The 26,550-nt window shown below is 33.4% G+C and overlaps 1 protein-coding gene across 1 annotated transcript in view; it reads right to left on the reverse strand.

Moving 5' to 3' along the window:
- LOC120327766 (leucine-rich repeats and immunoglobulin-like domains protein 3) overlaps nt 1-26,550 on the reverse strand; it is a 71,222-nt gene that overhangs the window by 18,571 nt on the left and 26,101 nt on the right. Inside the window, exons 5-12 of the mRNA XM_039394124.2 lie at nt 15,959-16,090; nt 15,349-15,525; nt 14,028-14,171; nt 13,184-13,255; nt 3,676-3,747; nt 2,269-2,412; nt 695-775; nt 263-418 (exon numbers count right to left, since the gene is read on the reverse strand). Coding sequence (XP_039250058.2) covers nt 263-418; nt 695-775; nt 2,269-2,412; nt 3,676-3,747; nt 13,184-13,255; nt 14,028-14,171; nt 15,349-15,525; nt 15,959-16,090 — 978 coding nt within the window. The remainder of the gene's footprint in view (nt 1-262; nt 419-694; nt 776-2,268; nt 2,413-3,675; nt 3,748-13,183; nt 13,256-14,027; nt 14,172-15,348; nt 15,526-15,958; nt 16,091-26,550) is intronic.

The raw sequence follows: 26,550 nt of genomic DNA on the forward strand, positions 1-26,550 counted from the left end.
TCCCTATTTAGTTCTATTATGAGTTCGGATACTGTCTGTGTTAGCCAAGTAAATATACCCCTGCCTATAGGTTCCAGTCCCTTTACACAACTTGATGTAAAATAGGCAAACAATATTAGTTACCTCAATATTGGTACACACACTTCTGGAGCGCCAAAATATGTTCAGTAAAACAGAATGAATATTAGAATTGTATTTAGAAAAAAAATCACCAAATTGAATATTAATTTTTCCCACACGAAAGAAATAAAATATCCCTTACCTGACAATACTCAGTGTTCCCAAATTCTTCATATTTTTGAAAGTTTTATTCTGTATAGACGTGACTTCGTTCTCACACAAATCTAACGTTGCCACATTTTCTAATCCTTCTAAAGCTGATGATGACAAAGTTCGAATACGATTGTGACGTAGAGACCTATGTGATGAAAAACAATATAAAATGAAATGTTACAGAAATCGGCAAAACACTTACGTTAGGTTGCCTCCTTTTTGAAAAGTAAAAAAAGCTTGTAAAAGAAATAAATAAACAGTATTGTTGTGCTGCGCAAAGTAAAATATTTCTCATGTAAAACCATCCTCGAGAGGAATTTTCCTAGTAACATGAAATCATTTCACAAAACTGATACAGTCTGAATAAAGTTGTCTGATCAATCTTCCTCAGAATAAATAAATAAATATATTAGTAACTTACAATGTATCCAATGAATCGAGACCAAGAAATGCACCGTTGATGTCTTCAATGCTGCTCGATATTTCATTGTATGAAAGATCCCTGGAAAAAAAATTCAATTTATGATATTAATGTAAGCATACTGGTTTAAGCCTTTTTTTTTTAGTCTGGTCCCTCGGCCCGCTAAGGTAGGGAGAAATTTATAAATGAGGGGCCAAGATCTAAAAACGTGGATTTCAAAGAGTTTTATTAGGAGTCTAAAAGTGTTTTAAGCACCGCAAAGTTGTTATGTATGACACACAAATTATCAGGCCCCCTGTTCAAAGGGGCCACAGAGTGTTTCCCTGGAGATTCACAAGCAGAGGTCTCTAATCTGATGTCATTCATTATGACCCCATTAACATGGGGTAAATTGACTGCAGTTTAATTCTCCAGAACACTTTGAATAAAGTTTGGATTTTTATGCTTTTTCTTTAATTTTGGAGTAAAAATGGGAAAATGTTAAAAATAAAACTTTTTTCCAAGAAGTTTTTTCATGCACAATAACCAGACAGTCTGCAATTCATTTCCTTTCTATGTTTGATGCGGCAAATATTGCAAAGTAAATCAAAGTGTTGATAAAAGCATTTTGTCTGCGTCCACTGAGCGTGACCCGGAGTGTTTTTATAAATTCTCCGACTAAATTTGTTCAATAAACTTCACAAACTGCACAAAAGGTTTCCAGCGTTTTCTAAATATCATTCCAGCATGTTTATTTACATTGACTGTGAGGTCATAATAATATATTTGACAATCCATTGTTATGACACAATGAGTCTTAATATCGCACCTGTGATGTATCAATAGGATCCACCTGTAATTGTGTTTTCTATTCATGACATAACAATAGAATAAAATTTAATTGAAGGGCTGTATCACGAAGTATAATAAAGGAAATCAATAGCACCGAATTGAGGATAAACAACCCCCAAAGCCTATTTAGAATGTATTATTATATATTTCTTCTGCCTTTTATTTTTGAAACCTAACGGCTGCTGACAGATGGTCCGATAATATTCACTCAAGTGTGGAAGAAATTGTTGAAAGGGCATTCGCATTCAGAAATTACTAAAATTGAAAAATGGGGCATAAATGATCGCGAAATTTGCAATTTTATTACAGGGTGTCCATGAAGTCCCTTTACAATTTCAATTTCGTTATGAAGTCAGTTCTCAATATATCTTAACCAAGTTTGTTGTTTTTTAAACAGTAATTGTTCAAGTATTTTTACTTCATTCAATACATCTGTGAGGACCAAAACAATATATTCCCTTTGCCTTTTTCAAAAAAAATTCAAGACTTCATGGACACCCCATACTGCAGGCGTGGGAAATGTTTTTGAACAAGAGGCCAAAAATTTTGCTCACCAAGACTGGCGGGCTATGAAAGTGTGACGTAAAAAGTTGCATTTTATGAACAATATTTACAGTGTTACAAAAGCAAAAGTGGAAAACAAAAGTTTGGATGTACTCAATGGGCCGTATTTGGTCCGTGGTAGTTAGTCGATGTCAGCTACAGAGTCTAAAGAATTCTCTATTTGGCTGAAGAATACTTACAGAGATGTCAACTGCCCCAATCCATTAAAAGCAAAGTCCTCAAGTACTGTGATCATGTTATTACTGATCTTCAAGGTCTGAAGTTTGCCGAGAAGGGAGAAGCCGTGAGATTCGAGCAAATGAAGACGATTGTAACTTAGGTCCCTGTAAATTAAAAGTAAAAATTTAAAATAAAAAATCCTGCACTGCTATTTACAGCGTTTTTCAAATGGTGCGCCAGCGGTTTACTGAGTGCGTCCCAAAATTTAACAGAATTGTGTTAAATATAACTAATATATGATTGAATATTTTACATATTATAAATGTTTTATTGATTTTTATTTTAAATGCTGTGTACATGAATCAATAAATAGAGGCAGACACCAATTGCCGATAATTTGGTGCCGCTTAAACGAAAAGTTTGGAGCCGCGAGTCTAGTAATCAAAAAGAAAAGAAATTTTTGCCTCAACGTCAATATGAATACACAAGTTAACAATCAAATAGAAAAACGTTTCATTATCGAGCCTAATGTTAAATTATTTCTATTGTACCCATATTTGCATTCTATTGAATTCCTAGAGAAATCAGACTCAAAGCAAAACAAAAACATCAGCAAAAACATCATTATTAATTCAGTAACAGATGGCTCATTCGTATTCCCATCAGCAGGAGGTAGAGACCTCACAGTATGTTATGGTGACCACAGTCAACAGGGGACCAGAGTTAAAAAAAAATAATAATAAAAAAATTTTCTTACAGATTTTTGTAATTCATTCATGTTTGCAATTCATGGTATTCATCAAATACCAACATTGGTGCATCTATAGAACGAGGTATACCATAGCATAGCGTGAGATCTCATACTTCGAGCTATTGCTGTAGGTCTACCAAGTCACTTATTTTTGAACATATATTTCAGCTGTTTATTACTTATCGATTTTAATCGGTAAGTATGTTGATGGGTACTTGTCTGTTTGTCTGTTAGATGCACGCGATATCTCACGAAAGCGAGATTAAATCTGCTCCAGATTTTGCATGTGCATTCATTCATATGTCGGACCAGAAGCCTATTGATTTTGGATGAATTATGTCGTATAATTAGCGAGTTATTAATTAATTAGTGATGGGACACAAGGTGTCACTAATCACTATGGAGTAAGAGTGCTGTTTTGGGGGATCCCCTAACTTTCGATCGATAAGTCTTCGGTCTCCGACCGATATTCTCGTTACAGGTTTATGTCCTGCAGTAGACCTAAGGCTGCACCTTGAAAGGTGACATATGCTGGCGAACTATAGTTGCACCTCCAACATCTTAGTTCATTAATCTGTGGGGTAACACGTTTTTTTTTTTGATACGTTGAGTTACGCTCGTTACATTCCCAAAACAACAACACTTCTATTCTATTTCAGTCACAAACAAAACTTACAGATGACTTAATTCTTTGCAGAAATCCCAGCCGTCTCGATCTATTCTTGACATGTTGTTATGAGAAGCAGATCTGAATATAAAAAAAAAACATGATTATTTTTTTTCTTGATAGTATTGATAACATTTTTTTATATTTTGTCGGCGCTTGGCGAACTATAATTACTCTCGAGAGAGCGTATTGCTGATTAACATGACTGGGTTCGCAGATTCGATCGAATCTTGCAAGGGTATTACACACAAAATATTTCTGGACTTTGTCATTAAACCTTTGGTCTGCCGTCACAGCAGCGATTCCCAATCGGGGGGAAAGCACTTTTTTGACCTCCTGTTATTATGAACAACCTTTTGCTTCAAAGTTGTACCTGTTTTAGTTTTGATTTCAGATAGTGTCCCATGTACATTTTCAAGTTTGGCTGAAATTTTTGACTTTCTCAAAATGTGATGCTAAAATGTAGGCTAATTTGGATTTACTGTGGCGGTATATGAGTGAAACACATAAATATAGATAACATATGTTGTAACATAATAACATATGACAAGCAGATAATTTAAGACGCTTATTCAAATCTTCTAAAGTATACACCGGTACAAGGCACTAATTTTCAAAATATTAACTATTAAGAATACTCTCACATTAGACATTAATATACCAATTTTAAAATATGACTATCTGCTAATTTAAGACGATTATTCATACACTTTATTGAACATGTGGGTATAGAGCATTAATTTTCACAATATTAACAAATACAGCATTGATCCTTTTTGCAAGCATGGGCCGGACTTCAGTAGTATAGACTATCATTGGACCATACATGGTAATATATATGAATAAAACATTTTTACATCTGGTTGAAAATATTACACCATTGATAATGTCTTAAGGTCATGGATATCAAACAGAGGGTGTGGGAAAAAACTTGAAATTACAGGTTACAGAATGATGATTCTCATCTCTATGTGATAATGACTTGCTATGTGTGGGTTTAATATGAAAAACGTGTTAGACGTAATATTGCGAAATATAGGGCGCTCCAGAAGTTTATGTATCAATATAAAGGTAACTACGGTAATTTTGTTTGCCTACTTTACAGCGTGTTGGATGTAATATTGCAAAATATCGGCGCTCCAGCAGTTTATGTACCGATATGGAGGTAACTAATTTTGTTCGCCTACTTTACATCCAGTTGTGCAAAGGGACTGATTACTACGGACAGAGAAATGATATTCGATTGGCTAACACAGACAGTTCCCAACACATAATATAACTTAAATATTCTCAGTTCAACCAGAAACCATAAGGAAAATCGGAATAAAATTAGGGCACAGCAAATTGGAAGCACATCGGCTTAACCATATCACTTTTGTAGATGGGACTATGTGTTGGTTTATTATGAAAACATGGCACTCACTCTATATGGTGGTTTTGTTATAAATCATGCCTAGAATGAGTTGTTAGCCCATTATTCTTATTGGACACGTTTAGTGGCCATAACGATCGTTTCAAAATTTTGTTGTTTTTGTCATTTGTCTCCGTCTCCATTTTTAAAAAATCGCTTTTCTCTTCGAATACTGGACCAATTGCTTTGATAATTTCAGTGGTTAAAGATAAAATTTTTCTCCAGAAGGCTATTACTTTTTTTTTCGCTATGACGTCATCAAAATTATTGCCACTGGGTGTCCATATATTTGAGCATAGCTCTCTTGTTATTTTTATCGTTGCAAGTTAAGTCAAATTTTATGCAATAACGAAGAACAACAAAACAAATGAAATTATATAAAAAGATGTTTTATTGCTCTACTGATTCTGTAATCAGTTTTATTTGTCTATTTTTATCAATTATTTTATCATCTGTTATACTTATCATGCAGTCAAAATATACAGGGTGTCTATAAAGTCCCTTTACAATTTCAATTTTGTTATGAAGTCAACCTCAATATATCATAACCAGGTTCGTTGTTTTTAATCAGTAATTGTTAAGCATTTTTACTTCATTTAATACATGGTATCAATAAATTCCCTTTGCAATTTAAAAAAAATTCAAGACATCATAAATATCCAATACTTTTAGTCATATACAAATATTCAATAAGAAGGGAGATTGTAATACACAGAGCAGTGACCTCAAATAGATTTTATAAATATCGTGAAGCTTCACTCAAACCAATTTGAAATTTCCCATTATTCCTAGATTTCACATTTGTACCAACACACAGAACGGGTGGTCTTTATAAACAAAATATGTCTTCATAATGGTTCCTTTCCTACTGTGAGCTCATGAAGGTTAAAATTATCATAATAATGGGTTCCATTATGATGTCATCATTTCATTCGAATCAATCAATGAAATCATCAAGCACACCCGCTGTGTAGTTGCTCATTATCATCAAATAATACTGTTTATGACAGAATAATGAGTTGAACACATGCTGTCCTATTATTAATGTCTCATTGTGGATGGATGATTCAGTTTATTCCCAGAGAAACAAAATAACAATTTTGAATTCATAAAAGTGACCTAGTGGTCGTCTGTAACTTCGCTACAAGATCCTTATTTTCAAGTGAATTGTGAGCAAATTTCTTTAAAACAAAAATGATTCGTTTTCTATTTGACCAAGAATTGCAACGGCAAAACTCTTAATTAAGGCCCGTTAACTTTCATACACAAGGTAAAAAAAACTACAAGAAAAACAAATAATTATTTTCTCAAAGATTGCACTTCCACTTTAATAAGTAAAATGAAAATTACCATTAGGTAGAAAAAACAGCATTATCATTTATTTCTAATACAATCAAATTTAACTAATTTATCAAGATTAATAGATTTTTGGCCCATCAGAGAATGTTTTTGTGGCCCAGCAGTAGGCCATGGCCACTGTTTGAGAGCCGATGGTATAAAGTTACATTATTACAAGGTTAATTTCAAGCCCTGCATTCATTCATGCACGAAGTTACATTATCGCAGGTTCAAGTATAATATAGCAGAACATTAAATATTAATATGTGGTAAACCGATACCTTAATTCTTGGGCAATTTAAGCGCAAATAATTGAGGGATTATTTCTATTTTATTATTAAAAATACTTGGACATCAACAAGATGTAATTCAAGTATCATACTTAACGTAATTGTTTTGGCATTTGTGGTAATAATGGCGATCATACTGTTTTTTGAATGTCAAGTGAATAGTCCTGGTATATCGTTTTGCAATATTTTTTATATTCATGTGCCTATTGCTCAGAACAAGGCTCTGCTGAAGCAGATGTGGACATTGGTATGTAAGGGGTCACTATAGCAGCGGATCCCCAAAGTCGACTGACCAGAGCGAAAGGATATTCGCGGGCAATAAGAGGGGAGCACCTGCAAGGAGCCGATACCAGTTGAGATAATTAAGATATAATTGAATTGTTGCGAATATACACATGCTAAAACGATAATTGGCGGTATCTAGAATGCAAGAAGGTAAAAACATCGTGTTAAACTATTTCGCATAGTTCGTCATGCCATATTAAATCGTTACACAGGCCCTAATAGGCTCGCTGGCCGCGGTATGGGAACCACGACCGAATCCTAAAAAGCATCCTTTGAAGTATACACATCCACAAGCACAAAGACATAAATAAAGGAAAAGTAGCAAATGTGTTGCATAACTCAGAATAGTTATCTTTATACTTGCTACAGCACCCTTGCATTATATGTATATACTTCCACTTGTGCAAAGGTAAGAGTGGTTCTAAAACCTTTTAAGCTGTGTCTTCTTATTAGAATTTGTCAAGTGCCCCGCCACTGGGATAACTAGTTAACGTCACAGTTCCTACTGTGCGTTGCTGGTATCAAATACCCTTCAACCTTTGCGTACCACGAGTTTCTCAATCAAAATGGGATATCAGATCTCACAGGATTAATAGAAAAGTTAAAATAAATATAAGTGATGGCCTTCTAGCGATAACAACAATCCTAAATAAATGGAAGTTTTTAGTCCAGTAGTTGAATAGAAAAGTGAGTTTTCCCAACAAAGAGAAGAAAAAGAAAAACAACAAAATGAAGAAAAACTGCAACATAACAACAAAACGATCCATAGATATAATAAGGCGAAAATATGTTTTATTCAAAAAACATGTTGAAAATACGTGGATGGAACGTAAGGAATGAAATAATGAAAAGTTTTGAAATGTAAATATCCAAAATAAGCCGGGTAAAATCAAATCTAAAAATATTTTTATTCGTAAATGGCTTTCACGTCCCCTCAAAAAATTGTCAATGCCCCCTTGTTGGGCAAGCCCCAATCGTTTGAGAGCCACTGGTATAAAAGATAGATAAGTAGCTAGTGTAGCCGAAAATAAAATTGCATAACTGATATAAAATTGTTATTATTGCAGCCGTAACCAGATGCGGTTTTACGATATTATTACAATTTGTCCATCACATGTGGTTTGAGGACTAAAAGCCGAATCAATTTTCTAACGTCTGGATTATAAGCTTTAATGCCTTCAGGGTGTTTGGTGCCTTATTGTGGGAGCGTGGGTGCCATTCACGAGAAAACCTTGAACTAATTATATTTAGGAGATACTGGGGTCTATGCAGTGGTGGGATTCAGCCGGTTCGCACCGGTTTTATAGAACCGTCTCACAGAATTTTATGAGATCACCGAACCGGTTAGCATTACTGGTTACTGTCAATGTTCTGTTTGTAACAGAACTGGCTGAAAAATATGACTTTTGTGACCGGATGAAAAAAATATTTGAATTCCATCACTGGGTCTATGTACTGAGCTAGCCCTTTCTCCTTATTCACTTTCTATTTCGCTTTTGTATGTGGCTTTTGCCAAATGTCAATTACATTTACCATGAGATTTGACAATTACACTTGCGTACAGTCCATCCATCTGAAAACAAATATCTGGCCAACTAATTCTGTTCTCGACATGGACTGGTAACAGGATGAGAGCTGTGGTTTATGATGATTAAGCTGTATAAACAGCTTTCCTCTCCCCTGGGATAAATATGTAAATCCTACCCATCCTATTCTAGTTAGGAATATAGATGAATATGTTGTCCAAATTACCATTTAAATGGCTTCCTCTAGACTGCCATACAGACAGCATATGCCATTAGACTGCCATACAGACAGCATGTTAGGAATAAGGATTGGATAATAAATCATTCCAACTAATAACTAATAATCATTCCAAATGGCCTCCTGGGTAGAATGGTTTTAAAATACAAAATAGGTTCGGAAATAAGAATGGAGATGCGATACCAATCTCCATAGCTGGTTTAAATCTTGGAGAAAGTCCACAAAAATGGAAGGTGTGAGAGCTAAAGACTCATTATTTTATGTTTGAAATTGCTTTAGGAATATAAACCCGTATACAGCTCTCGTTTTGGCCACTCATGGTCTTTCTATGAGCATTCTTGAAATTCAGTTGGTAAATATAAACAGCATAAAAAAAATCTTCAATAAAATTTAATTTAGTTTTCAATTTGACATTTAAATTCAGAAAGATGTGCTATTTTTACCCGCTAACTCAAGAACATGCTATCAATTTTGTGCGAGACTTACTGCTCATAGTCATACTTATTACTTATTATAAGGTTTTTGCACTTGTGAATCTGTATGGCATAAAATTTGTCTAATAAAGTCCAGTCTGACCAATATGGAGGTAACTAATGCTGTTCACATATTTACTTCCCCGAACTCGTAATAGAACTAAAATAAGGAAAATCAGAATAAAATTATGTCCTAACCCTAACCTGGCACGCATACTACGGGAGTACCAATGAAACAATAAACAATAGAGACATATATTTATGTTAGTGTGCAGCAAGACCATGGAACTACTTGGAATAACCCAGCAATAATATTTAAGCTCAGAGTTCAAAAGTGGAAGTAGAAATACATCTTGTTGATAAAAACAAATTATATAAAAAAGTAATCCCATACTAAGCTTAATATTAAAAAAGTACCACGTCATAAGCTCCCGCAAGAATGCTGATTGCGACAATTATGTTATTTCTGTTCTGTCAATAGCCATTTCACACCTGATAAGATCTAACTTTGTCTGCACGAAACGTTTTTCAGACGTTAAAACGAGATGGTGTCAAAGATAATCACGTCTAAAATTAAGATTGGTGGAACAAAAGACAATTCATATGGAGTGTGAGATGACTTAACCCTGTACAAGGCTCTGAATAAGCAGATATTTAGGTACTCCTGGGGGAGCGGGCAATTACTTTTTTGAGGGGCCAGTCACAGGTAACAGATTGGTTACTGGGCCGGCAGCTCAAAACTTGGTACTCCCGTAGTGTGTGTACCAGATTAGGGTTAGGCCATTGATATGTAATGTTGGATTTATAGAACTTTTTTGTGTATCACTGCCCATAATTGGAATTTATTGGAGACCCACTAGGAAATGCTCGGTCGCCCAGTATTGGGACGCACCCACAGTTTGCCAACCACTGCTGTAAGGCATGATAGTGTTCCCCTCAGCTAAAACTTTTTTGGTGAAATATAGGTTCTTATACAAAAAAAATTTGAAAAATACATAAGTAATAGTAATGGTGACTCCTTGGTGACTGGATATTCGGAAACTGTTGGCCCATTAGTTACGAAGAAATGAGATTTTATTTTCAACAATAACAAGAGTTTACCAAAACGATACGATATGTCCAATTTGTGGCATACAATAAATCTAATTTGATATAAAAAAAAACATGGCCATGTAGGCTACATACTGTTAAATTTAATTTTTTTCTTTCCTGTGGCCTAATCAGTCAGGCAAATGTTACAAAGCCATCACAAGTAATAAATAAGACATGCTGACAGTTATGGACCACCGATTTTTTTGATAGAAATATTCTGACAAAAAAGGTGTGAGAACTGTCTCATAATGTGTGAAAAAATATGAAATTTAATATCAGATCAGACCCTCAGGCATATGTATGAGAATCTGTTTAATTGATACTCCCGTAGTGTGTGTACCAGGTTAGGGTGAGACCATAATTTTATTCCGATTTTACCTATTTTAGTTCTATTACAAGTTTGGGACTGTCTGTGTTAGCCAAGTGAATTTATTCCCTGCCCATAGGTTTCAGTCCCTTTATACAATTTGATATAAAGTAGGCGAACAAAATTAGTTACCTTCATATTGGTACACATACTTTTGGAGCGTGTTTTTTTATAGGCCTACATGATGACCCAATCAAAACAAGGGTATGAGCCTGCTACATCAGTAAAGCTTGTTTTGAGCCTTTTTCTGAGCAAAAAAGTAAAATTGTCATGAACGGAGAGAGCATTGAAGATGGAAAATTTGCAATCACAGGTTAGGATTCAAACCTCATGTACGCCATCTCAACTAGGAGATGTTGAATTTAGTAGATCTAAGTAGGTCGTTAATGACCCACTCCCGAAAACTCTTAACACATACTCATCTGTGAAAAAAAATTGAAAACAACTTTGCCCTCAGAACATGAAACATCTCATAAAATAGATGGAAGAGTTTTCAAACGCAAATACACATTATCGAGGTTACCTAAGTCGCATATCTTCTTTATGAAAATAATCTTTGAGCAGAAGATAGGTGTCAAAATTTTCCGCAAGAAGTGAGAAATAACTTTAATGACTTTTTTATCAAAGATTAAATCTTCTCAAATAACACCAGAACCTAACTTTGCATAATATCACCATTTTAGTTTTTTTTTTCAGGCATTTTCGGACTTTTCATATACAAATTTGCTCAAAGTATAACCCCAACAGTGGTTTTTAAACTTTTTGGGCCCCCCCCCCCCCATTTTAGAATTAGTCAAATCTTGCGCCCCAAATATAACTAGCTAACAATAAGCTACATATAACAGATAGTCAAACGAAAGTATGTTTTTATTCAAAAAAAAAAAGATGTTGAAATTACATGGATTGAACGTAAAAATCTTGAATAAAAAAATGAAAATTTCCAAAATAAGGCGGACAAGAGTCATTAACTCGTCTCGAGTTGGGAAGACTCGAGATTGACTTGTCTCGAGTTCGAGAGACACGTCTAGAATTTGGGTTTTGGGAGACACGTCTAGAGTTTGGGAGTTACCATTTATAAAAAAATCTGGAATGCCTCAAAAATAAAATGTGTCAATCGTTTATTGATAAATTCAATTTTAACACGAAAAAAATTTATAATCAAAAAGTTATGTTTTGATATTATAACACTTCAAAAAAGCTAAATTTACCAAAGTGGGAAAACACTTTATTAAATATGGATTGAAAGTAATTCCAGTTATGAAAAACAATACCATAATTTGATGAGCGCAGTCCATGAATAGCCTAAGGGATAAGCCAACCTTTTGTTGGACAATACGAGTAAGGATGTCCCTAAGTGGTTTGCGAGGTTGGTTATACAGGGTATCCATAATTCCAATTTTGTTATGAAGTCAGTTCTCAATATATCTTAACCAGGTTTGTTGTTTTTTAATCATTGATTATTCAAGTAATTTTAGTCCAATTAATCTCTGAGGACCAAAACAATATATGGTATCGATGAATTCCCTTTGCAATTTTAAAATTTTTTAAGACTTTATGAACACTCTGTGAAAAATGTATAACAGACTATTATATTCTTTGAATGGGTTGGAAATTTGCTATGAACAAAGCTTTAGACAAGCAGGAACATATATACGAAAAAGCCTTTCTATGCTCCTAGCAAAGCTCTATTAAGCATATCATTCCTAATTAGGAAGTTAGGTTTTGAGGACTGTACTAGGAGTTTTACCTGTTAAACATTTCAAACAAAAAATCTAGACAATCCCATGCATTCTTTTACTTAATATTCCCAAAATTTCATATAAGCAAGACAATTTGTTAAACTATGTTTAGAGAGTATTTAAAAAAACTTGTTAATATATTTTAGTAAAAAATCTAGCAAATCACTTATAACTAGGAAACTATAAGGTTATATAAGTAAAACTTTTTGAAAAAAAATTAAAAAAAATATTTTCAAACTTGATATGGCAGTACTGTTTGCAGGGGTTCCCAAGCTTTTTTCAGGACGACCCCAAAGACAACTTTCAAGTGTCCAGTGCAACCCCAGGTCAATATATACATATTTCATGAAACTTTAAGAGCTTCTTTCACTGGACTTTTGAGTTTGGTCATGTAGTGGTATTAACTAAAATAAGCTAAAACCAAACAGTGATGTCACAATAAGCACCTACATTTTCTATAGCATAAGCATAGAGCGCCTGTTTTACAGTAAGCCATGGTACAAACCGCTAAATTTAACATGGTTTGTCAAATCCTAGATGATTTGAACATCCATCCTCTACCATACCTCAGCGACCTCATGACCTGTTTGCGACCCTACTTACTTATCACTCCGACCCAATTTGGGATCGCTAGCCCTGATTTGGGAACCCCTGGTTTAGAGAATACAAGGCACGCATAAAGTATGCGACACTGTTGCCTGCAAAGGTACCTCATGCTATGGTAGCAAAGAATATGAATAGTTAGAAATACAACTCACAGAACTCTCAAAGACAGAAGTTCGAACAGCCATCCTCTTGATACTGCTTCAATGTAGTTGTAATCGAGGATTCTGAAGAATAAGAATAATTCAAAATCAAAAAAAGGAGTGAAGGTTAACGAAACCATAAATTGAAAGTAATTCTTCTATGCAGACCCAGAAGAGGGGGCTCCCGAAGTATGCGAACCAAGATGGCGGACATCGGAATATTTTTACATGCGGGATTTCTCAACTACACAATGGTATGAACTTAATAAAGACTAAACGAGAAAATCGGTCAGAGACCGAAGACTTATCGATCGAAAGTTAGGGGATCCCCAAAACAGCGCTCGTACTCCATAGTGACACCTTGTGTCCCATCACTAATTAATTAATAACTCGATAATTATGCGACATAATTCGCCCAAAATCAATAGGCTTTTGGTCCGAGATATGATGAATGCACATGCAAAATCTGGAGCAGATTCAATCTCGCTTTCGTGAGATATCGCGCGCGTCTAACAGACATACATACACACAGACAGACAGACAAATACCTATCAACATACTTACCGATTAAAATCGATAAGTAATCATAAAAACTACTGAAACTATACAGGAATGTGTTGATGCAATCACTCAGGAATAAAGGACACCAATCTCTAGACATTGGTTGACCTCTGAAATACTAAAAGCTACAAAAAATATTTAGAATCATGGTCATGATTAGTGAATGTACCAGCGAATGCCATTTTACAAGTTTTAAACTTAGATATTATTCTCCATCAAATTTTTCTCAGAATCTAGCTGTCTACAATGTTCCTATTAAGAAATAATATTGTTCAAAAACATCAAAAAAACTTACAGTGAATTGAGAGCTATTGGGCCATAGAAAGCTCCATCGTTTAGTTTGTTTATTTTATTTCTATCAAGTTGAAGAGTCTCCAGAGCACACATGCCAGAAAATGTCAAACCACCAATGTGAGTCAGTTGGTTTTGGCTGAGATTTCTGAAATAAAATGTTTCGAAATGTTTATTGAAGAAAAATACAACGCATCCAATGTAGGATTTCTGTGAGTGTAATGTTCTATATTCAGTGCTTCCCACTCTTTTTGTGCCATGGCCCTTTTTAGAATTCTCGTGCCCCACCTCAAAAATACCTAGCTAACAATGAGCTACAAATAACAGATAGTAAGGCGAAAGTATGTTTTATCCCAAAAACACGTTGAAAACAAGCGGATGAAATCACAATTTCTAAACAATGAAGAAATGTAAATATCCAAAATAAGGCAGGCAGGATCAAATCTAAAATCTAACAAATATTTTTATTTTTAATTAGCTTCACACCTTCTCAAAAAAAGGGTCAACGCTCCACCGTTTGAGTTCCAAAAAGTTAGAGTTCTAGCCCAGTATGTTGTCATCACAGATCAAAAATGTTGATTTCAACCCCCGATGCCCCCCCCCCCCCCCAGAATATAAAAAATGGGTAGGTGGGTGGGTAAGCATTGTAAAACAGAAAGATTCTAGTTATGTCAAATATAGTCCATCTGTATTTTTGGCAACATCAAGTTTACTAATCATTTATATAAGAGTTTATTAAAGAAGGTATACGAGGTGCGGCTAAAAAGAAACGGGACTGACATCACAGATTGCGCAACACGATTAACCATCGGTAATAAACTTGTTTAACAGCTGTTTTGACACAATATCGCAATTATTTTTGCTTTTCAGGATCCATAAGTGAATGTGATAAATTTCTTTTTGAAAAAAAATGCTGTGCGAGGTCTGATGGAGTTTTTTGGCGATAGGCGGTTCAATTGAAGAATGATGACTGAGCAAAGAAATTTATCACATTCACTTATGGATCCTGAAAAGCAAAAATAATTGCGATATTGTGTCAAAACAGCTGTTAAACAAAGAATAATATTACGCCACACTGCAAAAGTGTTGATTACCGATGGTTAATTGTGTTGCGCAATCTGTGACGTCAGTCTTGTTTCATTTTAGCCTTACCTCGTACATACGTTTTCATATTCAAAATATAATATTCTCCCAATTCAGAGCTGGAATCAGAAGTCAAAGTCAAAATATTTTCTAATCAGATGTCAAAAGTAGGAGCCCTAAAATGAATTTTGAAGTAGAGCATGTTCAATGTTAAAAAGTAAACGCCACGTCAATATACTTACAAGTGTTTTAAAGTTTGTAAATTCCCGAAACATCTGTCCTGTTTGTTGACCGGTTCTGGTTTGGATGTTCGCACAAAATTTCGAATTTTATTTCGTGAAAGATCAATGACTTCTATTGAACTCAAACCAACGAATGAAGTCCATGCTAGAGACGTGACTCTGTTCTTTTGAAGGTATCTGAAAAATTGTTTATTAGAGTGAGAACCAGAGCTCTATGGGGGTTAAAAGTGGGTACAATGGGGTAGTAGTGGGGTCAATAGTGAGGGGTATCTTAGCCTGGGTACTCAGTCCCATGAAAGGCCATTTCTTAGAAAATTGTTTATTAGCGTGGGAACCAGTGACCTTATGTGGGTTAAAAGTGCGTGCAAAGGCCTAATGTGAGGTTCCTTAAACTGGACACTAGGCCACAGAAGAAGGCTACTTAATGGTTTACTGGGGGAGGTGATAAAATGCTTTCAATCTGTACCATTCACAATGACTGCATTAATTCGAAATAAATTGATCGTAATTGGTTTGAATTATTTGACTGTAAAGATACTATTATTATTTGGCTTTTGTTTATAGCCTTTCCTCTCTCCTAAGATTAAATCAAAAATCTTATCCTGCTTACAAATGAGTGAGTTGTGAATTCAGCGCAAATGTTTCAGGTTTAATTTGCTTTATCCTATTGAAACTCAGATCCAATTCAGTCAAAGCAGGAAATTTCTTCAAACCATCAAGCTCTGATATTGAGTTATGAGACCTGTAATAAAGAGATATTAATTTAGATTGGAATGCATGTTACCATGTTTCCCTGAAAATAAGACACGGTCTTATTTCAATTTTCTTTTGAAAAATAACACTAGGGCTTATTTTAGCGAGATGTCTTATCATTTATCGAAAACAAAATCACAAAGTAGAGAATTACGAGAATTTCAAATACACAAAATATAAAACCAATGTTCATTTACTTATAAATAACACATTTTCCTCTCTCACGTATTCACATTGATCATCTAAAACGTGTAGGAGAGACTTCTTGCTATCGACTATGTCAAAAAAACTTTCGCACTATCGACTAAGTCTTATTTTCAGGGAAATACGAAACTTGCTATTCATAATTGTCTCTGAACAAGGCTCTTCCAAAGGGCCAACTAGGATGTAAAATAGGAAGGAGAGTGTAGAATTTAGTATATTCAAAGATGTCAAAAATCATGAAATATTCATTCTAAAATATGAATGATATAAATATAAAATACAGATAGGCAAGAAAAGCCAAGTCTCCTCCCACCTAAGACAAGGACAAACAAAACTAAAAAACAATACATGACCTCATAGTAAGAGCAAATAATTATTTCTTCTTAGAGTGATAAATCATCTTAGTAAGAAAAGACAAGAGCTATCCATGATATCAATTTAAATAAAGGTAGTTTGGGAAAGCCCCCCCCCACCCTGCTGACAAAAAAGAACCTAAAAACCATTACATAAGGGGGGGGGGGTCCTCATCTAGCTTTTGTCTTTTTTTACCAAGATGATTTATTACTTTCAGAAAAACAAAAAAAAATCAATAATTTTATTAAAAAAAAGACAAAAGTCATTACATAACTCCATAAGAAGGTCAAATAATTGATTTCATTTAAAAGTAATAAATCATCTTAGTACGAAAAGACAGGGCCGTCCATGACATAGTTAAAAAAACAGATAGTCCAGGAACCCTCCCCCCCCCTTGACGACAAAATAAAAATAGAACCTAACAATCATTACATAATCTCACAGTGAGGTCAATCCATTGTTTCCTCATGAAAGTAATAAATCATCTTAGTAGGAAAAGACAGGGCCCAGGGCAATGCAATAATATCTCGTACGATTAAACAGATATCTTCTTTCTAAGTGATAATACTTCATAAAATCAACCGCATCAAACTTTTAAATCTTGAGGTCAAAAGCCATTACTCTTAGTGTCAAAAGAATCAGTTCACGGCAGTTCAAATGAAGATAAATAAAGACATTTAATACAATCGAGGAATTATCATTTTCTATCTACGGTAATAAAAAAGTCCAAGATTCCAAAAATTTTGGTATTTGCAATCAAATCTAAAGTACTCCCGTAGATGTGTAGCAGTTTAGAGTTAGGCCATAATTTTATTCCAATTTTCCTTATTTTAGTTCTATTACGAGTTCGAGGACTGTCTGTGTTAGCCAAGTGAATATTCCCCCTGCCCATAGGTTTCGGTACCTTTACACGACTGGATGTGAAAGTAGGCAAACAAAATTAGTTACCACTATATTGGTACCTACACTTCTGGAGGGCCCTGTAATCAATTATGGTGATATATCATATGCGATACTGATAGGATGATATCACTGATAACAAGAGATAACATATTTCTTTATAAAATGCCATGATGCTCGTAAATCACATACACAATTAAGCAAATCGACCTATTCTTCTTTTTTTTTCTGAAGATTTAATTTTTTTCAAAATTTTTATTGTGTGATATTTTTTGAAGTTTATGAATTTATCATAATTTATTAATATAATGTGTGATATTTTTTGAAGTTTATTAGTTTTTATTAATTTATTAATATAATTTTGTAATATGATTATTTTCAGACTTATTTAAAGGTTGCCCAAATTTCATAAGACACCACAAAAAACTTTTAGAAAAATTCAAAATTTCAGTTTTTTAAAAACGTTATTATTTGCTGCTATGACGCAAAGATGTTAACATTCAAAATTAGATAAATTTGACATAATTTTTATTTAGTCGTACACAACATAATATTTTTACAAAATATAATATTGAACATGTAATGCACACCTGCGCATATTAATAGACATGACAAATGAGGTTGTCACTTAGTATTGTATACACAAATACATCATGCGGAATATCTGATTTAGAATTCGAAATGAGTGATGAGCAAATGCATTTGTGTCTCTATTAAACACCTGTGCCCAAATGTGATATTGTCATACCAGTTGTTATCAGAATTCCTCTTATTATTCATTACCGTGTTTGTTTAGAGCAGTGGTACACATTTTTAGATTATGTCAAGTTTCGTGCCCCACCTCGAAGATAACTTGCTAACCATAAGCCACAGATGGCAAAGCGAAAGTATATTAAATGCAAAAAACACGTTGACAATATGTGGATGAAACACAGGTTTAAAAGGTCCAAAGTATGCACAAATGGTACGCCTTTCATACAGCTTTCTAGCGAAAAGTACAACCTTTAACCACTGAATATTTCAAAGCAATTGGTCCATTAATGAATGAGTAAAGCAATTTTTTCTTAAGATAATAGGAAAAAGAATAATAACAACAACATAATATAACAAAACGATCCGTATGTCCACTTAGTGTCCAATAATTCCATATAGTTTTTGATCACCCATTAGTTTGTCAAGAAAGGAGTCTTTTATTTCTGAGTAAGCAAGAATAGCCTCGATTTAGTGAATTCTCATAAAAAAAAAGCAAAAATTTCACTTATTAATTGTAAAAAAAGTGTAAATTTCTAAAAATGAAACTCGTTACAAATTTAATTTCAATTTATTTTTTCGTATACTCAAAACAGATTCTAAAACTAATTAAATACTGACAAAAATATAATCCAGATTATCAAATACTTCGAAAGCATTTCAAAAACCAAATTCAAAAAGTTCAAAATTTGTAATGATAATATATAAAGTCGATTCTTGGTATCGTGAATGCAAATTGTATTTTAATTTGACAGCATAGGTTACTTGATTTATGGGAAATGCAGTTAGAACACCTGGTTGGCATCGGAATTCATTTTTTTAATATATTTCGCAATTTTTCATGGTTTTATGTAATGTTTCAAAAATTATTTCGAATTTTTGTTGAAGATAAAACTATACAAAAAATTTAAAAAAAGAAAATTTTTTGATTGTTTATAAAAACAGAATTTTGTTATAGTTTTATATAATGTTCAAAAAGGTATTTTTAATTTTAGTTTGGAAAAAGTATGCAAAGTTTTCAAAAAAAATTTGAGCAATTTTTTAATAAAATCTGAGTTAACGGACAGGTGCGCAGCATTACATAAAAACAATTTATTTAGTTAAGTTTCTATTCTATATCTATGGCACTTTTCCATGATTTTATCAGGTGTTTCACACTGTATTTTTTAGTTTGTTGTTTTTGCAAAAAAAATTGAAAAGAGAGATTTTATATTTCTTTCTATAAAGTCAGATAAGATGACTTCGTGTGTCTTAAAATCAATGACCTTCAAGTAAACGATTTTGCAATAAAATCATATTTTCTTCTTATAAATTTGCTGAAAGACTATAAATTTTAATAACAATCGTTTTAACAATATTGTTAGGAATTTTGACAAAAACTGAATAAAAATATTAACAAAAACAGTTTTAACAATTATTTCATCAAAAAAAGAGATTAGTTTTTCGTCGAAAAAACTGAAAATGAGAAAACTAGTTCCAGGATTAATTAAATGTAAATAAGAACGTTTCAACTTGGATTAGTTTAAAATGAGTTAATTTTAAAATGTTTTTGAAGTCTCTAAAACATTACACTACCGCCACGATTTTCGACCAAAAAACCGAGATCCCAAAAACTTATTAAACAAGAATGTTAAATACGCACTTAGGAAAAGAAGAAATCTTTTTCGAAAATATTCAAAATTAGAAAATGAGTTTCAGACTCAAATTATGCAATTAGTAATTATCTAATTGACGAAGCAAATTGATTACAAAGTAATTGAAAGGAAATTGTCGAAAACAAAAATGCCCAAAAGGCAGAAATACAAGTTTTTATCGTTTTTTTTACAAATTGACATTTTTTTAAAATAAGCTTCTTGGAAGTCATGTGATTTGAGTTTGTATTCTCTAACATTGTGAAAAAAATCAAGTAGGCAGCGTTGGCACAAACAGTGGGAACCATCATGCCTAATCACTATAAATTGTGAGAGAGATGGCCTATTAACTAAACCGGGGTTGGCAAGATTTTCGGACCGAAGGCCAAAATTTTTGCCAACCTAGACTGGCAGGCCATGTAAGTGTGGTGTCAAAGGTTATATTTTTTAAACAATATTTACAGTGTTACAATTTTTCAAAAGAAAGGGGAAAAGAATAAGCCTCGTGCCAAAACTAAATTTATCACGAACTCAACAAATATTTTGAGCTATTTTTTCAAGTTAAACATCAAAATTTGGTTTTAGTTTGGTTGTAGCAACATCAGTCGGGCCAGATTGGGCCCGCGACCCGTAGTAGCCCATGTCAGTTCGACACCTTTGTGGGAAAAAATTGAGTAGCTAACAAACAGTGGAGTCACCTTGCATAATCATTAAAAATTGTGGATGGTCTCGCAACACATCTATAAGTAATTTATCCACTTCATAACAAAGGCTTGCATTAGTGAACCAGTCCGGTCCAAAATTCGAAAATGTTGAATAAAATGTTAACCTTAACAGACCAAAACTTAAAAATGTTGGCTAAATGTCCAAAATTTTTGTGGCTTAAAACCATCTTAGACTTGGGCAAAAATCAATTATGAGAATATTTATTAACCTCGCAACTGCGGAGAAATTTATCTTCTTGACGGTGTATGTCCGTACCAGAATTAATAGTTATTGGAATTGCTTTTTTTCTCCAGAAGGCTATTACTTTTACTTATTTCAAACATTTCTGTGGACTCAGCGTCGCCTTATGACGTGTCCATATATTTGAGCATAGCTCTCTCGTTACCAAGTAGTGCTAGTAGTTACTGGTAAGTCCAGAAAAAATAGTTAATTTACCAATTTTACGACAGTGCACGACCAAAGTCATAATCCTTTATAAGTCGAAGAATAGCAGATTACTTCAAACGCTAATCTTGCAGGATTATTATTGTATAACACCGTCATATTACAATTGTTAAGAGTTCAAATTTTAAAAAATTATTTGAAAAACTATTGCACAATAATTTATTTTGATTTGCAAATTTTGAATCAAGATTTTTAGTCCCAGACTAAAAGTCGAAATAATACTAATATAAATTTGCGTTGGAAAAACGTCCAAGTTCAAATAAAAGAATTGTGTGAAAGTGTTGCGTGAGAATATAAACTATAACAAAATGACATCACAAAATACTGATACATAAACTGTACAGAGTGGGATAAAAAAAATCCTTTATTTTATCAATTAATTCCTGAAGAATTTAAAATGTACGGTAGGTTTTTTGCCGCACCCTGTAAAATCGGAAACTTAAAATTGACTTCACTTAACAACAAAAACCGGTTCAGCAGAATTACTTGAAATATTTTGTATATTTTCGTTCAAATTTATAAAAGATTAATTTTCAAACCAGTTTCAGACATCTGGTTGAAAGAATAGGAAAATTGAGCATTTTGTCTAAACGAAAAACAGAAATGGGCGAGAGACAGCCGCTCAATATCACGGTTTGGCTCAAAATTGAGGTGCTTACGGGAAAGAGTTGGATGTAATTAGTCTCTGAATGTGGTAATTGTACGTTAAACGTGGCAATTATGGTTGTTAAATTTATATTTGAAAATTAGAATTTGAACGATAGAAACCACTTAAAATACCAATTTCGATGGTCTTTGTTTTGTTAGTTCACCATTTTTCTGGATTCTAAAGAATTTGTGTTTTTTTTACTGAATGAGTAGTATGATGTCATAATAATGTTTGTTTTCAAAAATACTTTTGAATCTCTAAGCAACAATTTCGAAATTCTGGACTAAGTTATGTGTTCTAATTTAAATCGGGAGAAAAAGACTTTCATTCGATAATAGGAAATTACTGACAATAGTATACATTTTAGTATGTTTCCATGAACCTCAATTATAAACAAGCATAAAAAATCAGCTATTGATATACAGAGCTACTATCTTTGAAGAAACTGTAATATCTCAAGTTGGGTGTTGTAACCTTAACCCAATTTATGACACACTGGGTAGGCATGAGGTTGAGATCAGAGTATTATATTCTTGAATTTTCTATCTTGCACAAATGGGTTATCAAGAGTCTTGGTAGTTTAATAAGCATTTCAAGCTTCAAAAGTTGCTATGAATTATAGAGGAAAAATGATTTTTTTTCTTCAATTTAAAAATGGGTAAAAAGGGGTCTGCTCCTCAACACCCTTCGCCCTAGTAACGCCCTTACGAACACCACATTGGTATTAGTATTTAGGAACTTGCTAAGAGCAATCTTCAAAAATGGTCACATCATTTTCAATATAGGACAAAACGTAGACACTTCATTTCAGACAACAAAATACTTCATGAAAACGGACCTATTTGAACATGTTGCATTTAAAGAGCCCTCAAAGAGTAGTGAGAGCTCTCAATAATACGAATCGGGCCCTCGAAAAGGTTTAAATGTGAGACAAAAAGTTTGATGGGGAATTGCTAAATGTAAGCGGAAACCTGATTGGTTTACTTCAAAGAATGAGAAAAGGGTTTTTCTAGAAACAGACAAATGTGTATGGTGAAAAAGTGGGTAATCCTGTAGTGTGTGTACCAGGTTAGGGTTAGGCCATAATTTCATTCGAATTTTCCTTATTTTAGTTCTATTACGAATTTGGGGACTGTCTGTGTTAGCTAAGTGGATATACCCCCTGCCCATAGATTCAGTCCCTATATACAACTTGATCGAACAAAATTAGTTACCTCCATACTGGTTCACACACTTTTGGTGCGCAAAAAATGTAATTTAAAATCTAGGGAAATTCCTGATTTGTAATTTCATATACAAGGCGACCAGAAACCATGAACTTTCAAGGAAATGAGGAAAACGTTATAATTTATATAACATTTGAATCCATGTTTGTGTATGGTTATAGTTCTAGTAATACAGGATGAGAACCAATATTTCAACACAAAAAAATACATCAGTTTATAATAATAATGCGTTACCATAGCACATTATATTAGTCTTTTGTATTCATTTTATTGCAAATTCCAGATTAAATGACACACCTTTGAGTAAACAACTAGACAAAAGCCCGAAAGTAAACCAAAATCAACGATTCTGTCAAATTCAGAACTATGTTCAGCCACTGGAACCAGACGGAAGTTTAATTTACAAGTTTTATAGGATTACTTTATTACCGGTATTCACGACTTTCTATTTTGAGTATTGAAAAATCAAAATTAACTGTAAATAGGAAGACGCAGTCGCAGAGTCATGATGACCATTTCTGTTACGATCACTAAATATATGATGTGAATTTCATATACTTGTTTACAAAAAATACCGACCATTTTGATTAAAGCAGGTAAACCATGGCAGGTAAAAACAGTTGGAATTTTATAATGATCAAAAAAGGAGTCTTGAAAAACAAAATCAAAATTTATTGGCAGGTTGTAAATACTTTAATTGGAAAAGGCGAAAAAGAATTTTATGGTCTCACTTTGAAGACCATTTATTTGGTGTTTTATAGCTATCTTATTATAAACCAGTAATAAAAGTATCCAAATCAAAATAGTTTAATGTTCCAGAGGTGTTTCCCTTCTGAAGCGATTCCCAAAGTTTATTGACCAAGGGCTAAAATTAGTAGCGGAAGGATATTTGTAGGCCGAGAGAGGGGAGCGCCCAATAACAGCACGTATAATCAAGATACTGGTATAATTAAATTGTGATGAATATTCACTTTTCAAAAGGCTATCAAACACTTTATTTAATATATAGAAATACCAAGTTTAGTTTTAACATGTTTTCATCATTTATTTTATGCGCCACATTTTGAAAATAAAAGCCAATAAATAAAGCTAAAAAAAATAAATGTATAACAGTCAAATATTTGAACAATTCACAGTTACAATGTATTAAATTAATGGGATTTTCCAAATGAATTATTCTAAACTTCAAATATCAAAAATAATTATAAATCAATTCCAATATTTGACTAATTTTTGCCGTCTCTTCATTATTTAGGGCTGTTTAGCAATAACGTTCCACGATTTCACTAGACATACAGGGTGTCCCTCTGCAGCAAACTCTGTCCTCTCAGGTCTAATGTACTTTTGTCTCAGGGTGTCTATAAAGTGTCTTTACAATTTTAATTTCGTTATGAAGTCAGTTCTCAATATATCTTGACCAGGTTTATTGTTGTTTTCAATCAGTAATTATCCAAGTATTTTTACTTCATTTAATACATCTGTGAGGGCCAAAACAATATATGGTATCGATAAATTCCCTTTGCAATTTTAAATTTCAAGTCTTTATGTACACCCTATATAATAAACGTTCTGATATGAAGTAAGAGGGGACATTTCGAATGAGTTTTTATAGCGGTCAGCTTAAGTACACATTGTGTTTTGATTAGAGGTTCTCGTTGCCACCTGAGCCCTATATCGAGCCGCTGTAATAACAAAGTGACTACTTTAGTGCACTGGATAAAACCAGTCCCATATAAATTGAAAAGGCGGTCTCTCGTATTGAAATCAGAGATTACTGCTTTAGTAGGGGAATTTTAAGATATAATCAGTATTTAGCAATGTCAAAAGAATTTAATTGAAACACATTTATTCAAAATTGGAGCATTTTAGATTTCAGATAATTAAAATACTGTTTCATCTGAAAAAAATAGCTATTTTTGCTGTAAAATTGCAATCTACGCATATTTTGAATTATTAAATCTGGCACAAGCAATGTTTCTATGCTTATGAACAAACATTCAATCGATGTGTTGATCATTTTCGAATAAAAATACATTTTTTTGATCAACTTTCGGAGGTCAAATGCTTAAAATAACAAATTTCTAGATGGAAATACATTCTAAATTAAAGAATCTGAAACAAATAACTGGTAATCTATCCTCGTAGTCGACATGGACTGTTGACAAACTAAAGGGCTGTGGTTCATCATATACGATTAATCCGTCTTATTATCTTTGCTCCCACCATATTAGTATGAAAACCCATAACATATGCTAAATTCCTTGTTATCAAGAATTCTTTATTAGGAAAGAGTAACTTAAACACACAGATACTCTAAGAATAAATTTTACAATGGACGTAGATTCAAATTTCTAACCAGATCGATTAAACGAGAATTTCTCAAACTGGGCCGTCGACCTTCCAAGCGGCCAACAGGTGGTTCCCAAAAGCTCCAAGCAAAAGCTTTCAATAGATACCATAAGCTGTAACTACATTAATATAAAGTAAATTGGACGTAATTTGTTTAATTTTTCGACTGCAATACATTTATACTTTGGCTTTTGGTTGTTAATATTTCACTTCTTAAACATTTATAATATTAATAACAATACAAAATGTAAAATATTCCATCATATTTCTGTTACGTTAAACACAATTTTCCTCATTCACTTCAAAACTGGACACTGTGGCATACTTTGTGGGAACCGCTGCACAAGGAGATTGTGCCCATGGGTGTGATATATTTCATTCGGTGCTCCCGAAGTATGCGAACCAAGATGGCGGACATCGGATCGTAACATGGGTAACAGGTTAGGGTTAGGCGATAATTTCTTTCCAATTTTCCTTATTTTAGTCCTATTATCAGTTTGAAGACTAGCCAAAAGGCCTCCCGTAGTATTTATACCTAAAATTATGGCCTAACCCTAACCTAGTACACATATTACATTCCGATGTCCGCCATCTTGGTTCGCATACTTCGGGAGCCCCAACTATTTTTATTCAAATATTGAGAGTCTTTGAAAGGGATGCTCATCATTAATTTAAAAGCAAATTGGCGTAATTTGTTTAATCCTTTGACTTTGATGCATTTATTCGTTTGCTATTCATTGTTAATTTTTTCATTATGAGGCACTTTTTCATTATAAAGTATTGGAAGTCTTTGAAAGTGAGGCATGTATTGTGAAAGTGATTTTTTCAGACATTCTTTAACTATGAAGCAATAATGTTTTGTACAGACTATCCTCAACGTCTGAATTAAGTTAGCGTGCTAATTCTGGAACCAACGGCACGCACAGTGCGTATATTGTTTTGATATTCCACTTCAACCATTACAAAACCCACGGATGGAAGTTCCAGTTACCAATAAGGAGAAAACAATATAGGCTACAAAAAATTTCAATATTTATGTCCAGGGGTGGCCGAAAATGCGTGATCTGATATTCTGGACAGGGTATGTTCAACAAAGAAAAAGGGTCAGTTTTGGAAAAGCAGAAAAATTACACATAAGCAATGATTCGATTAGTTTTCTATATTTTACAGTTCCAAAAATTGAAAAAAGTCCTTTCTGGGCACATTATAAGAAATT

Source organism: Styela clava, chromosome 7 (genome assembly GCF_964204865.1).
Source record: "Styela clava chromosome 7, kaStyClav1.hap1.2, whole genome shotgun sequence".
NCBI classification, from domain to species: Eukaryota; Metazoa; Chordata; class Ascidiacea; order Stolidobranchia; family Styelidae; genus Styela; species Styela clava.